Source organism: Tetrao urogallus, assembly GCF_951394365.1.
Source record: "Tetrao urogallus genome assembly, chromosome: 18".
NCBI lineage: Eukaryota > Metazoa > Chordata > Aves > Galliformes > Phasianidae > Tetrao > Tetrao urogallus.
The window spans coordinates 1,192,203-1,207,681 of NC_136831.1; the positions used below are offsets into that span (position 1 = coordinate 1,192,203).

Genomic DNA, 15,479 nt, shown 5'->3' on the forward strand with positions numbered 1-15,479 from the left:
ATCTGTGCTATGAATAATTCCTTCCCCTAGGATACTACTTTTCTTACTTAACAAACGTGCCAGAAAAAGCTATTTCTGAAATAATTATTCTCAAATAGTCAACACAGTTTCAACATTTTTGTTCAAACGTAACGAGCTATTCAGTGTTAGCTACTAATGTACATGAGAGCCTTGGTATTCTTCTCTTCTACAGAACCACTTGTGCTAGATTGAATTACCTGAGATTGTGTAACAGTAAGAAAAGAAGAGTTATCAGACCTTATGCATCATCATTCAATTACTAATTCAAGCCCTGGCATAATTTAGAGTTCCTATAGGACATCTCTGTGCTATGCCAGGTAATAAGAGCTCAGAGACTACAGAAGCAGCAAGACAGAAAATGAAATGCACTGTGCTCCAAGTACCCCCATAGACCTCAATGCCAGGAGACACTTGATACACAGGAGATACCTCTGACACTTAGCAGGTTTTTGATACCATCATAACTGTCCATGATACGTGATTTATGACCCGCATGACTTCTGCCAAATAGGCCAAAGCAATTACATCATAGAAGGGATGTCCCTTCATGACTTCAGGATGATAGCAAAAGATGAAAATGCTTTCAAATAATGAGAGCTGTGAGACTTGCACAGATTCCATCCATTTTAGTTCCTGCAAACCAAAACAGTAAGAGGTAATGTACCAATTCATAGGAAGCCACAAGAATGTTGAACATACAGGTTCTGTAAACCATTTTGTTGATGGATCAACAGAAAATGTACATAGATATCTTTTTAATCAATGCCTACTACGGTATCTTTCCCTTATTTAAATGAAATATTCTGCAGGAGTTTCAAAACAGTATCCTGTTTTTTATCCTGAAATTGATTTTTAATATTTAGAATCACAAAAAAAAAAAAAAAAAAAAAAAAAGCACTGGTTTATACAGTTGACAATGCAAGTAAATTATGGCAGCCATTATGGGACCAAAAGCATCTGACCTACAGCTGAGAACACTGATGGTAATTAATCTTAGGTGATGTTCTCATCAGGAAAGGAAAAAAATTGGTTGTCATACTATCAACCATAATCCTTTCTCTATACAAACAGTACAGCCTCTGTGCCATCATGATCTGCATCTCCAAAGGAAGCAGAGGGGTCTTATTTCAGCTTTCTGTTTGGAGGACATCTTCATTTTGACTACCCTGTGTTCTTCTGGTGTTCTACCATAACTCAAAACCTTGAAGTCCATAATACAAATCAAGACTAGTTTTCTTCATTCATTACACCTCAAAGGAATAAATAAGCATCATGTCTTACAGGAAAGAGAGGCCTTTCATTTCTTTCTAAAAGATACAAATTGTTTTCTTGGTCCTTCAGTCTATTCTTATTTCTCATTTCCCTCTGCAAGAATTCTCCTTTCAAACAATTTCAAGTTTGCAAAAGCCTTAATTCAGTATGCCAAGAGATCTTAAAATGTTGTTTGCAAAGTTTGCAGACAAATAATTTCCCAAGCATAAGGGCCAGTAATTAAAATATACATATATTCCTAAATCTCAGTACCATTTCTTCTAAACCAAGCAATGTAATACACGTAAAGTAACTGACCAATAACAAATGATAGATCATATTTTGAAAATGTATAAGCCTCCTTTAAATAGATTATTTTCCATATAGTAAGCATTAAGGTCCTACCAAAACTAAGTCTTAAAAAATAATGGGATAGATACCAAAAAACCAATTGTACATCTTCATTATTTAATTAAGAAACAGCAGTAGTGCTACATTCAGCACACTTTATATTTAAATTCATCAAATAAGTAGCAAAAGATTTTGTGACATAGGTTGAACCTGTCTTTCAAAGAGAAGTTTACTAATAATGATAAATGACTTATCAGCTAACTTAACAGCCAGTTCTGTCCGACGATTAACACCATCCCTCTGAACGGCAGCCCTTAAACGGCCCCAATCCAGATATTCACTGAAATTAGTGGAAGGCCGGTGCAGCCTGACGTGCACAATGAATTCAGCCTGTGCTGATGTTCAGGAAAGATCCACGCACAGAAGAGTCCTGTCTCTGCGCCGCTGTGACAACCTTCCTTGCCTCACATTCTGCTCGTTCGTAGCACTGTGCCTGAACTGCAGGGCTTTTCACAGCAACGTGTTGAATGAATGGCCAGCGCTGAAGTGCCACACAGACACAGCTCCTGGAATCCAGCGTTAAATGGAGGCAAGCCTTAAGAGAGCCTGTTACACCTTCCCTCCCTTGGACTGTTATCCAGACACCCCAGCTACACAGTATGCTACAAAACATAGCGTGAAAAGGATGGCAGAGAAACGATACATAGCATTAGTGTCAGCGAGGTATCTACAAATCTTAATCCTTTCCACCAAGGTGACAAATCCTGAGGATTCCCGAAAAAAATACAGATCCTTAGGAAGAAGGAAAATAAAAAAACAAAGGCTAAATGCCTCTATGTTCGTACTCTACATGCTTCAAAGGCTAAGACAAATTATTTGAAACTGCAGCTCTGCCCATGCAGCAAAAGCATTCCATCATTCATTTATTTCATATATTCCTTCACAATAAAATTAAAAGAAAAAAAAATAATTTAAAAAAAATGAAAAGGAAAACAGGAATTGGAATCCTCTGTAATGAGAGAGAGAGAGAGAGTGAGAGAGGGAAGAGACCCCCTGCAGGACTGACCTCACTGTCAGTCTCAGGAGCTTGGATTCTCATTTGGGAAAGCGAGAAAAGGAGGGAGGAAGATTAGGAAATGCTGGCAGCTACCTGCATGGCATAAGGACCTGCAGAGAATGGGACAGCTTTGTTCTGTCTCAAGGTATTACTGTTAGGATGGCCAAGAAAGTGATAACCTTCGTTTTTCCATTCTCACCGTGGTACTTAAGGAAGTGCCTAATTTGAAGAGAACTGGACAGGTGGCATATCATGCTGAGCTAAATAGATCAGCGTGAGATTTAAATGACAAGAGGCAGCAGGTTTTGCTGTTCTAAAGAGAGAGAGAATTATTCTGATGACACCAGGGGCACCAGTAGAAGGTCAGCTTGGGTGCTGCTGGTGTCACCTGAGTGCCTGGTAGCAGATGGTGCCAGTCTGGAGGGATAAAAGAAAGACTGACGTGCCACACAGGCTGACAGCAACAGAATTTGCTTAGGAATAAAAGAAGTTTTAGGTCAGATGCAGGCAGTATTAATATGTCAGCACCAGTGTCACCAGTCCAAGGGCTGCAAGGCTGGGTCAGTCAGAAAACGCTGCAGGAAGCGCAGTGAGGGCAGGCACTGCCAGGGCGAGTGCTGCAGGATCTGCTGGCTGTGGGCCGGCCGAGCCGTTCTCTGCACGACCCCGAGGGAGCTTTGGAGATCCCTCTCCATCACCACAGCTGTGTCAGGCTCTGCTGTGCCCACTGGGATGCCCTTCTCTCCCCCTGCAGAGCACTGGCTGGTGGAGCTCACGTTCTCGTTCCCGGACTTACGCAACACCCAGAGGGCAGAAGCAGCCTGCAGGGAAGCGGAACGGCAGGAGACACGGGCGGCCTGGATCCCCATAGGGCTCGCTGAAGTGTCCCGAACTAGAAGACTGGCCACCTCCCTGCTACTACCTCCTACAACATAATTATTCCAGCATGACTGACATGACAAATTAACAAGGCAGCCAGGGCTTTTGCAGCAGAAGGAAGTGTTTTCCCCAAGAATAAATTGTTCCAATCCTTTACGCTAGACACCCGGCCGTGCCTATTCATTAATTGGACAAGCTCTAGTGACAACTGAAATTACCTGATTTCTGTATACTAGAGGAGAGAGAGATCTTTTCATGCTTAAAAATGAGGAGTCTAAAGCTGGAATCCTAGCCACCGAGTTTAAGAACTTCAAGAGCTATGAAATTCTGAGATTACTGCAGTGTTGGGATTAATTATCACAACCAGAATACATTAGGAATTTGAAGCACCTGCTTAATCACTGCACTGTGGTTATTTATTGCAGCCAGTGTATCGTAATTACAGGTACTGGATATAAGGGGGGAACTGATGGCTGATGGTTTCTGTCATGATCCACTCACAATATGTTGTTCACGCATTATTCAACTACAGCTTAGATCTGCATTTATCCATCTCTTGCCCCTCGCTTAGGGAAACCCCGGCAGCCCTGCCAGGTATTTCTCACCCACACCCGCCCTTTCTGTGCTGGTTGCGTACCTGAAATGCAGACAATGAAATTCGCTTGCAGAAGAAAAAGCACCTCCCAAACAATTTCCATCCTCTGATTCTCATGCCAAGTGCATCCCTCGGCGAAAAAAAATAACAAAGATCAATATCGCAGTTTGAACGATCCCAGCAATTTTCCTTCTGGACTTGCAGACTGTATTCCCCAGATGTGCTGACAACACATGTCCGAGCTCTCTCTGTGTACGGCTCAAGCAAGATCCCTTCCCTTCCTTCGCCCTCCAAAAAACACCACGAAGCCAACCGCCAGGACGGGGCTCTTCCTCCACGAGCGAGAAAAAAATCCGCCGGATTTCCCAACAAGACATAGACCACAAACCCCAACCGATCCGGTCCGGAGCGTCTCTATTCCAGGGCGGCCGGGTGCGAGTTAACCCCAAACTCTGCACGTCTCAGCGGGGCAGCGCCAACATGCCTGGGGCAGGGAGGCGACGGAGGAAGGGGGTTTCCTCTCCTGCTGCTACAAAACGAGCGGAAAGAGATTAATACCCGCTGCAGCGCCTTCGCCCCCCATCCCGACGCTCCCGCACCTCCGCGGCGCGGAGCTGAGCGCGACGCAGCCGGCTCTCCAGCCGGGCGTTCTGCAATCCCCGGAGCCCAGGCTGCTTTCCGCCCGGTGACTGCAGGGGTCGTTCTTGCCCCGCGCAAAGCGCTGCCCGGCCCCGGCCGCGCTGCCCCCGCCGCTGCCGCCCACCGGGGCCGCTCCGACCTCGGCCGCGCAGCTCGGCGGCCCCGGGAGGGGCTGCGGTCGGGGCTGGGGGGCACCGGCACTCGTCCCCTCCCCCTCAAATCCAAATCCCAACCTGCAGAAGTGGAGGCTGCGGACAGCCGGGGTTTGTGCGCATCGCCGGCCGGCTTCGCTAAGGATGCCGATATTTTAAAACTTATTTAAAGAAGGAGGAAAAGAAAAACAAACCCAAACTTCTCCCGGATTTGGCGGTAGGAAGGGGAACGTGAGCGTACGAGCAAGACTTAGCGAAGTACTTGTGCTGCAATGCACAGCTAATTGCATTCCCCGATCCACAGTAGTTCTGCGGAGATACCTTTCCCCCTCCCCGTCCCCAAACAAGTACTGCCGATTTTGGGGCAATCTCTTACTTACCCCCAAATCCTCCCGCTTTTTACTGTTTTTCAGCTCATCAGATTTGTCACTCTCGCCTGCAGTCCCAAAAACAAACCGAGGTCAAGCTCCGAGCCGCGCGCTGCAGCCACCTACCACCACCTTTAGCTGCAAGGAGGTACCATCGCTCGTCGGCTTCCCCCCCTCCTTCCCGAATCCCCGCTAGTTCGCCATTTCCCCGAGCGGCGCAGCGTGCTGCGGGATGCCGCGGGCCGGGCACGGCGGGGCTCGGCGCGGCGGCGCGCACGGGCGCGGGCTGAGCGCTCCGCTCCGCTCGGAGGCGGTGCCTGGGCGGGCGGCGGCGGGGCCGCATCGCACCGCGGCAGGGGGGTCTGCGGCGGGGAGCGGGCAGGGCCGAGCGGGGGAGGCGAGGAGGAGCGGCAGCCTTCCCTCTCTCGCGCGGCCGTCCGGCTTTTCGGGCACGTTCCAAAAGCGGCCGCTCACTTTGTTTAAAACGTGCGTCCAAATTTTAATTTTCTTTTTTTTTTTTTTTTTTCCCCATCCAAAAAGAGGTGCACCTGGAGAGGTTGCGCTTCCCGTTCTGCAGAAAGGGGAAGCCGAGTGCAGAAAGGCAGCGACGAGGGGTTGGGGAGCTGCGCAGCGCTGCGCGGGCGGTGCGTGGGGGGCTGCCCCGGGCCGCCCTGCCGCTATCGGGAGGGGGGAGCAGAAGCTGCGGGTCGCAAGTAAAAATCCCGGTTGAGAAGGATGTGAGATGGTGATCCTGCAACCGCTCCGACCGCGGGTGCCTTCATTGATCACTGCACGGCAGAGGGAAAGGGGAGGGAGGGGGATGCTTCGGGTTTCAAAGAGATATCCCGGCTCGCGGCAGGTACGCAGAGGTCATATTATGAATACTCCAGCGGGGGCTGCATGCATAATAGATTGAATATAGGTTGGTTTATAAACAGCAAGCCCAGGGCTTCTTGGAAAATGCATCTTTGCCTGGATTCTAGTGAAATGGGAACGCCTGAGTGGGGAAGGAGGGGATCTGTACAAGAATAAACCACAGGCTTGGCTGTTACTGTCATCAGCTCTGAGAAATATGTGGGAGTCACAGGTTTCGAGTCATCCCGCCAGTATTTCTTTGCAGTAGAAAAGATTTCTTGAGCGATTCAAAGACACTGAATGGGACAAAATCAGCAGTGTTTGAAAGCACGAATCAGACTGTAGACACTTAGTAGTCAGTGTAATTCCTTCTACGGATTTTGGTAGTTTTAAGGTAGCATCCTTGCACTGCAGCAGTGTCTGCTGATGCTTTCTCTCTCCTCTGATGGGTTATAAAAGAGACTCAGGATTTTAAGGAGGTGTTTGCCATCTTCTGGCCAGTAAGACCAGCTAAGTGCAGCTGGCAGGAGCCACTGTTATTCAAGCCTTTAAGGACGCAGAGCTTAACTTAAAGAATTTTCATAATTTTTGATGGATTTTCAGTAAACAATGAGATGGCGTAGCAAGAGGGATTTCTTTCCTTGGTGGGAGTTGGTTTGAATACTTGAATTTAAGAAATAGGAATTATCTATCTTTGGCAAAAAGAAAATATTATAGGAATGGAGTACAGTATAGGAGTTAGGGAACCAAGGCATCCTGTGGGTGAGTAGGCTTTTATCAAGTATGGCACTGTATAGATGTACTTGTGGGCTTTGAAAGATGCTGAAATAAGATTTGCATCTTGTTCTTGAAAAGTTAATGAAACAGGAAGTGCAGGGAGCTCTTCTTTAGGATCACATTAAATAAAGACAAGAAAGCAGAAAAAACAATTATTACTGGGCCCAAGACCTTGTTTGTTGAGTAGTCTGTGTTTTCAGAATCATGTAAAATAGCAGATGCAGAACTCTTCTTTATGCCCTTTTAAAAGCCAGGTTAATCTCTCCTACTCTGGCATTATAAAAGAATATGCCATCCTCGTCTGGACATATTTAAGCACGCCTTAGGAAATTCTCTTCTGCTGATGCTTACTAAACTCCTTTTCTCTAACAGATGAACATTTTCCATGGGGTTGGCTGTAAATTCTCTGTTGGACTTCCCAACTGATTTCTTAGAATAGAATCCCAATCCACAACACAGTAAAATCATAAGGAGACTCTTACCTTTTATGCTCATATTGTACACAGTCAGCCTTCCTCCTAAACCAGTGTCCTTGAAATCATGTCATGATATGTGGGGAAATAAATGTCTTGAGCAAGTAAGAAATACACAGGATCGAGCAGAGGATGTAAAAGGCTGTAGCTTTTCTTCTAGTGACCTGCTCTAGGAGGGCGTGTTGTCCATTAAGCCATTGAGGAATCAGACTGGTGACAAGAGAGAATGCCAAATCCTATGCAGCAAGCTCATGCTTGATTCCTGTTAATGACAGTAGAACTTTACTGTGAGTTTAATGACAGGAAATGAGTTAGCCAGTTGATGTTGGCCACTAGCAGATAGCCAAAAATCCCAACTACAGTAATTTTTGTGCATCTCTTCACTGTGGCATGTTAAACTCTCTTATGCAAGCCTTATGCTTACTTCAGTGGCCAGTGATAAACAAGTAGTTTGTGACTCGGATTAGCAAACCTATGAGGAATCAAAGCTGAAAGTTTCCTTCACCTGGAAAATACAGTAGTGAGCTCAGAAAACAGAACTGACTTTAAAATGTAGATAAATAATAATGAATTTGTTCTGCTGGCATTTACTTGGTCTGCTGTTATTTGATTGGCAGTGGCCTTGGAGCTTGGTTTTGAAATCATTACGGCCACATTGGCTGCTGCAGCTCCGCAGGAAGGCTTGATTCAATAAAGTTGAATGGATGTCAATATGGGCCTATTTCAAAGCCCACAGAAATCAATTGAAATATTTCTGCAGACTTCGGTGAGTTTTGGATCAGTCTCTCACTACAGGATTTGGCAGTGTGTTTGATCCCAAGGGAACTGGTTGAATATAATGCAGTGTATTTGGGATAGAAGGAAGAGGTGCTATGGAGCAGAACATAACTCTCCTCTGTTCATTGGCATGGTCCTAAGTTCAAACTAGACAAAAATGCAAGTTGTGGCATCAGTTCTTTATTGAATGAATTTCCATTCAGATCTCCTTCTGTAACTCACTGAAGTGAACAGGTTTGATATTTGCTGCATATATTTGATTTCCATTCATGTTTGTACCATTGGCTAAACTTAGCAAACTTACTCTTGTCAGCCTTTAAGCTGTGTTGAAGTTGCTGGACATCTCATGCACCAGAGCTAAAGATGACTGTAAGGTGTTTGTAGAAAGTCTCTGAAGCATGTTCATATTTTGAGAATTTTACAATCCAGAAGCCACTGCTAGGATTTTCCGTCAGTTTATGAGTACCTAACATATTAATTACAAGCTGGATGTCTCGATTCTTTGGGCCAGATTTACAGGAAAGGATTTTTTTTTTTTTTAGCTATGCTAACAGAGTTCAAAAAATACTTAAAATTCCACATGCTTGAATACTTTTATACCAACAGAGTACATTACCTTTCAGTAAGACAAAGCTATGGTTTGCACCTTCTCAAAGGAGCCAGCATTTTGACTCATTTGACACAAAATGAGCTTGGATGGGAAAAGATCAATTGTAGAAATTGTTTTGAACTGGGCAGCTTCTGAGCAAAATGTGTTGGACAGTGGCTCCTGCTGTGTCGATGGACGAGGTTGCTGCCATTCATCACTGCTGAGCTGCTGAAAGTTCCCACTGATCTGGTGCAGCATCTTGCCTGTGTGCTCCCCAGCTCATTTCTGTCAAAGTCAGTCAGATCAGCAAAGGCCTATTGAAGTTGTCTGAAACTTTGGGCTTGTTTCTAGCTATTACGCTGGCAGAGCTGGAACAACTCCTTCTCTTACCTGTCTCCTGCTGTCCCAGGGGTTGCTGGCCCCATGGCAGGGCTGATGGAAGAGCCTGTGAGTCAACTTACAAATTGCCACTGGGAACAGCCTAGGATGAACTTGTTTGTAGAAAGAAGACAGAAAGGACTTTTATAACTAGGCTGTAATTTGAATGTCTTCCACTGTAAGTTCCAATAACCTTCATACAAGGCTGTAAAATACAATAATAAATTACAAATTCCTGCAAAATAAATAAATGAACAAATAAATCTATGCATTGTGTAGATTTGCAAACATTTGAAGATATGATAAAGAGTGACATACACATTTCTTTTAATGTAAGAATCAAAACTTGTCTTCTCATTCCTTTGGTCCTTATTTATTTGATCTGTGAGGAACTCTAATGTTAGTGAATGAGAACGGAGTTAGGATGGAATTCACAGTCCTGATTGTACCAACATTGGCTGTATGGCTTTGGACAAAGTGCCTGGATCTCATTTTTTAGGATTTATAAAACGAGTTGCAATTAGCAAGGAATTCTATAAGAACAGGCCAATAATTTACAGTAAGAAAGGCAGTATTGACTTTTGCCACTTCAGCAGTAAGAAGACAAGTTCTCACAGGTGCCCACGCTCCTCTGATAACAGCAGTAGGCAGCAAGTAGGGAGGCAGTGCAGGACTCAGCCGGATGCCAATCCTTCTCACTTCACCTCTTTCAGTGCTTTTCCACACTGTTCATTCGCTGATGCTCTCCGTGTTCCCCCTTCCCCACAGCAGCGATGCCATGGGATGTGCTGTGCTGGTGTCCCATGTGAAACCAGGAGGCTCTGCTTTAGCTCTGCCGGGGTTTTACCATCACCAGCAGCATGCTGCCTGGCACAATTTCCCACTTGCCTGTGTGTGAATGCAGTCCTCACAGTCAGGTTTCATTATAAGCCTTGAGGTGGCTTTACAAAGATGCCCTGTTGCAAAGATATACCTTCTTTGTTCAGGTGTTAAGCAAGTTAATACTAAAAAGCTGCTAGCAATAGGTGAGTTGCTGTAACTATAAATCTAGTTCTCATGTTCTGTACATTGTTACTGCCATTCTTTCTTGTATTCTACGATTTATTTGAACTTTAAAACATCCCTAAGAAAGGAGTGAGGAAAATGACTGGCAGTTAACTATTATATCAATCAATGTGTTTTTCCTGTGACTCAATCTATTTGTTATCATAAAGACTTATTTTCAGTCCAAATCTCCCTTCTTTTTTTTTTTTTTTAAATATCTGAACTCCAGTACACAGTGTTAAGCCATCAAATCTTTGTTTAATAGTATCCTATTTCAAAAGGACGTATGTCAACTGTAGTGATTTTGTTTTTCTGGAAGCAAGAATTTAATCACAAAAGTGTTTAAAACCTCTTGCTATCTTGTGCTTCCCCAGTAAACCTCAGTGTTCCTCAGCAGGCTTGGCAGCTGTGCACCCACAGAAGTAGGTTTTACTGAGTGGGCAAGTAGAGGGGAAACTGATTTTTGCTAGTATCAGTCACTGGACTTTGATTCAGGGAGTGCAGTGGTTAGAGTCCTTGTAGTATTCTCATGCTATATGACAAGAGTGGTGAATGATGAGATGGGACATTCTTTTAATTTAGCATTTGTGTTTGACTAAGTTCAGAGCCTGTATGGGCTGATGCAAGTTGTGCCAAACTCTTAATGTTCCAGCAAGGTCACTCTGGCAAACGGGGTTGTTTGACCTGTGCAGGTGCCTCTTCTGGTCACTCTCGTTTAGGGGAGTCATTTAATCTGCACTCTGGACTCAACAACAGGTGGGTGGGTTTAGGGTTGTATGGGAATTGCAGTCACGGCCTGAACCCATGATTGAGCACCTGGAGAAGGGCACAGGCAGCCCTGGGAGCACAGCTGAAAGCAGTTCACCTGTGTGACCAGAAGGTTCCGCCCCTCTCTGAGCCTCACTTAAGGGCTGCCAGCCACAAAGGAAGGTTCTCTATATGGAGACCCCTTCTTTTGGAGATTTTTGGTGAGCCTTGAGACAGGTAAGCAAATTTTTCTTTCTTTAAGTGGGTTGTAACCACTTTTGGGGGTATTTTTGAACTGTTTATCTGCTGTCACCTTTCCTTTTAAGTGTGCTGTATGCGGATGGACCTTGTCCTCAAATCCATGTATTTTTGCTGTATTTGAGATGACTTTTTTAAATTACTTAAAAGACATGAGAAGTTGCTGTTATGCACCTGAGCATGTCACCAAATGTTTCTGGCTGTTTCTGAAGCTCTGTGTGGCAGACACAAACCAGGGAAAGAGTGCTTCTTGCTTTCTGTTTTTCTGCCACTATCCTTCCCTCTTGCAAACCTGAATTAATTAAAAGATCAAAAGCAATATACTTTTTTGATACTGGAGTTCCTTTGTCATCTCAATCCAAAAGAAAAGAACGTATCTTTAAAATGATTCTGATAAGGGTCTCACTAATTCCTTGTTATGTAACTCGATAGTCAGTTGTTGCCTGGTGCCTCTTTAGTGTGATTTCTTATGCTACGTGAAGTGGTTCTGATTACACTATCAGATGCATAATATATATGAGTGAGTCAAGGTAGCTATACTGTGAATTTTCAAGCCACATTGCTCTTAGAGTGGACTGAGTTGGGAACTCATCTTTCTGCTAGGAAGCAATAGGTATCTCCCAGGGCATTTGGTTGGAAAGAGGTAAATCCTGAGCATGTGCTGTTTCCTATAGGAAGTGGAGCTCGTAAGAAGTTGAATCTGAGCATGTGCATCTACCAAAAAAGGTCCCGTGCCCTGCTTCTTTGTGTGAGGACACTGTTTAGCTTTGTGTGCCTGTGGACGATGACATATGGCAGTCTTCTATTCGCTATTCATTTGTATCAGTGCATGAGCCATTCTGCTTTCTGTGAGAAATACATTAGTGACTTTATTTGTTTAATTATAGATAGCTGTTGAGAAGGAAGAGGAAGCATCATTAGTATGTAGTGTTGCTGTCTCTGTAGATTTCTTGTACTTTGTGATTAACGTTTTCTTAAACACATCTTTATGTAAGAAAATACCTTACTTTGCCAGTATTTTTTTAGCCAAAATCAGTTGCCACAAGTATTTAAAGGCAGGAATTAGTACAGTTGTCTTAATGTTAGTTGTCATTCCCTGCTGCCTTTCACATGTTGTGAATGTCCATGTAGTGCCAATTATGGACCTGAGCTTGATCCCATTACAATGAATGGGAGCTCCAACCTCTGATTTTTACCACATTTCCTTTGAAATTAAGCTTCGATTCAGCCTTTTGCCAGCCAGATAGCTTTCCACACAAAAGTAATTCAGCAAATGGAATTATTCATGTGCTTAAAACAGGCCTGTACTCAGTTTTTTTTTTGTAGGAGGCATCCAAAGGCACAGTGTCTCCTACAGTACAACTGCAGTTCTGTCAGCAGACTGCAATAGCTGCATTCTGAATGGTGCCTCCTCAGCTACAGCGTGCACCTAAATGTTGTGTTTACATGTGGCAAAGCTCTTCAGAAGAACCTAACCCTCCTGTAACTCCTTCCCCTCAATCTGGGAAGAATAATCTGGCTTGGTTTTAAATTGGTTTTGCCTCTCTTAGTTTTCATTTATACAATGGGAATAACTCTCATGAGAAAACAGAGAAGGTTAACAGTGCTTGCAGTAAACTCTGGTAAGAACCATGTAAGTCCTAAGAAAAGCTGTTACTCCAAACACGTACTTGCTGGCTGATCTGTGAGTGCTATCAGTAGATTACGGACCCATGAAACTCTTGTGTTCTATTTTTCTAGAAAGAGAATAGAGACATTGGCACCTAACACAACTCAAAGGGTGAGAACAAGCTATCAGAAAGAACATAATGCTCTTTTGACTTTTAGAGATCTTTATATACGTCATCTAGTGTCATTTTCAAATACCTCGAAGGGATCATAAAACTTTGCTCATCTCTGATCACTGTAGCACTTAGAAAAGGAAAAGTATGAACGGCCATAACCCTGGCAAATTTTTAACTATACTTGGGACTAAAGGGGATTGTAAGATGGAAGCTTTGATAACAAAAACATAAAGATGTCATTGTCAACTATCTCAAAATATACATGGTTGTAGTAAATGTTACATAAGCCTACAGCTAAGGAATAGATCACAGTTTCTACACAGTATTTCTGGCATTTCTGTTAATGAACACTTTAACTCCTTCATGAAGAAATATTCTTTATCCCACAACTTGCTTCCTTATTGTGCTTATTATCACAGAAACAAAAAGCCTTATTGAATATGAGTTGGTTGTGAATACAGGCTAGACTCTCAGCTCCGCTCTGTACAGAGAAAAGCAAATGCTTAGGAAGTATGTGGGGGGGAAGTGTGTGTCATGTTATTGAACACCTTGCTAGCAATAGCATGAGACCTGTCCTCTTCATTTAAGCAGCAGATAGCAGTAAGTGTCAAACTAAACTGAGTACTAGAGAACTAAGGAACAGCTCGTGCCCCAGTGTAGGTCAGCAAAGTATTTAAGCCTATGCTAAAACAAAATGATTGTGAATGTCTTGTTTCAGCTTGGCACACACTATAGAACTTGCTGGATAAAAGGTAGGTGATGCTGTCAAGAACATCCACGCACAGATTTTGACCTGTCAGGTCCTGACTGGGTGGCTACTCGAGTTTGCCACCAGCCTGGGGTTTGTTGCTGTTCAGGATAACAAGCTGGAGCCTGATAACAAGCTGGAGGTCTCAGAGGTGTAAATGCATGGGGATTGCCATCTTCAAGTGCAACCAATCCCTGCTACATGCAGTCTCTCCCCATGTGACATTGAGGACATGCTGCTTGTTGTTCCACGTGGCTGCATAGGCTAGATGCACAACTCTTGGAAATAGAGATGAATTAGTATTTTCTGTTACATATCCATGCATTGCTAAAATTTATTAAGTGCATTACATTTTTGGAAAGAAACTTCATCACATATTAAAATCTGCAATCCCAGTAAATTAAAGATAATTTGCAAATTACAGGCTGGTAGGTAGCATAACTCAACAGTTCAAAGTCTGTTCTACAGATTGCAAGTCATTAATAATTAGTATTACAAAACCTATTACGTCTTTGATTGGGGGGAAATGGACTGAGGCTAGTATTACATTATTCAATTAGATTAATTCCACTTAGTATGTGTTTTGCTTTATTTCAAGTGCAGTCTGTAAAAGGATTGTGGTAACAACCATCCAAAATGTCAATTAATTTGTGTATAGAGCAAATAGCACACATAATAATTTCATCATATAGTGCAGCTCTGTTGACTGACAGTGGAAGTGCTGGTAGGCTTACTATGGTTAATTAGATTTCTTTATGCACTGCACAGCAGCGTTACAGGCATAATTTATAAATGAGTTTATTAAAATTTCTATATTCATACAGTGAAAGCACACTAAACTTTCTTGAATGTTTTTATTCTTACCTTTGTGCGCTTTGCCCCACACTAAGAAAATGTAAACTGTCACTAGGAAAATGTAAGACAAAGCAACATGCTAAGATTGCAGTCTGTGTGTAAGCAGATCAAGTCAGAAAGCTCACACAGACCTCATGGGTCAGAGTGGCCTGCTAGCTAGTAAAGAGATCACTAAAATCCTCATCTGTTCTGGGATTTTATCTTCTGCTAGCAAGCTTGAATTTCATGTAATCCCAATTTTTACAGATATTAGTCGTACCTATCTGAGCAGCCACGTTCATTATTCCCTTTTTTGTATTTTCCACATTTCATTCAGTCTGATATCATTGCAATAATTCTATTACTGCATTAATTTTCCACTCTCTTATCTATTTCTTCTATTTACTGTGCTTCCATTAGGAATTCCTTGGCAGTGTCATCTTGCCATTGTGTGGATTTCTTTCCCTGTTCCTGAAGCAGTGCTTCTCACAATCCAGGCACTTCATGATGCACAGGATTTACTAGCCTTGCAGAGGGCACTGCCTGAGTCTGTTTAATTTCAAGTATGTGTACATGTTGCATTGATTTCAGAGGAATTTGAGCATTATCTTTATGTAGTACCGTGAGCAGGGAGGGCTAAATCTTCTCTTCTGCATTTTTTGAGCATTCAGATTTTAATTCTTTACTCCAAACTTTTTGTGCACTGTTCCCACATTTGCTACAATCACCTTCCTTGAGACAAAGTCAGCATCTTTTGTTCTGACACTGCATTTCTGTTAGTCTAAAGACTTAAATGCCTCTCCATCTCTTTCATTTCTTTTCAACTGTGAAGTTTTGTTTATTCTCATATTGTTAAGTAACCAATCCTACCTGAGTAAATCCAATTTATTTCAGAAAAGAAG

General features: G+C 43.2%; 1 protein-coding gene across 1 annotated transcript in view; it reads right to left on the minus strand.

Annotated features, from left to right (window-relative positions):
• The window catches only part of CA10 (carbonic anhydrase 10), a gene marked incomplete at both ends in the record, with an annotated part of 152,653 nt that extends 148,396 nt beyond the window's left edge, over positions 1–4,257 (minus strand). The window contains one exon of the mRNA XM_079544433.1: positions 4,197–4,257. Within this exon, the coding sequence (XP_079400559.1) occupies positions 4,197–4,257 (61 nt within the window). The remainder of the gene's footprint in view (positions 1–4,196) is intronic.
• Between the last annotated feature and the right edge of the window lie 11,222 nt (positions 4,258–15,479).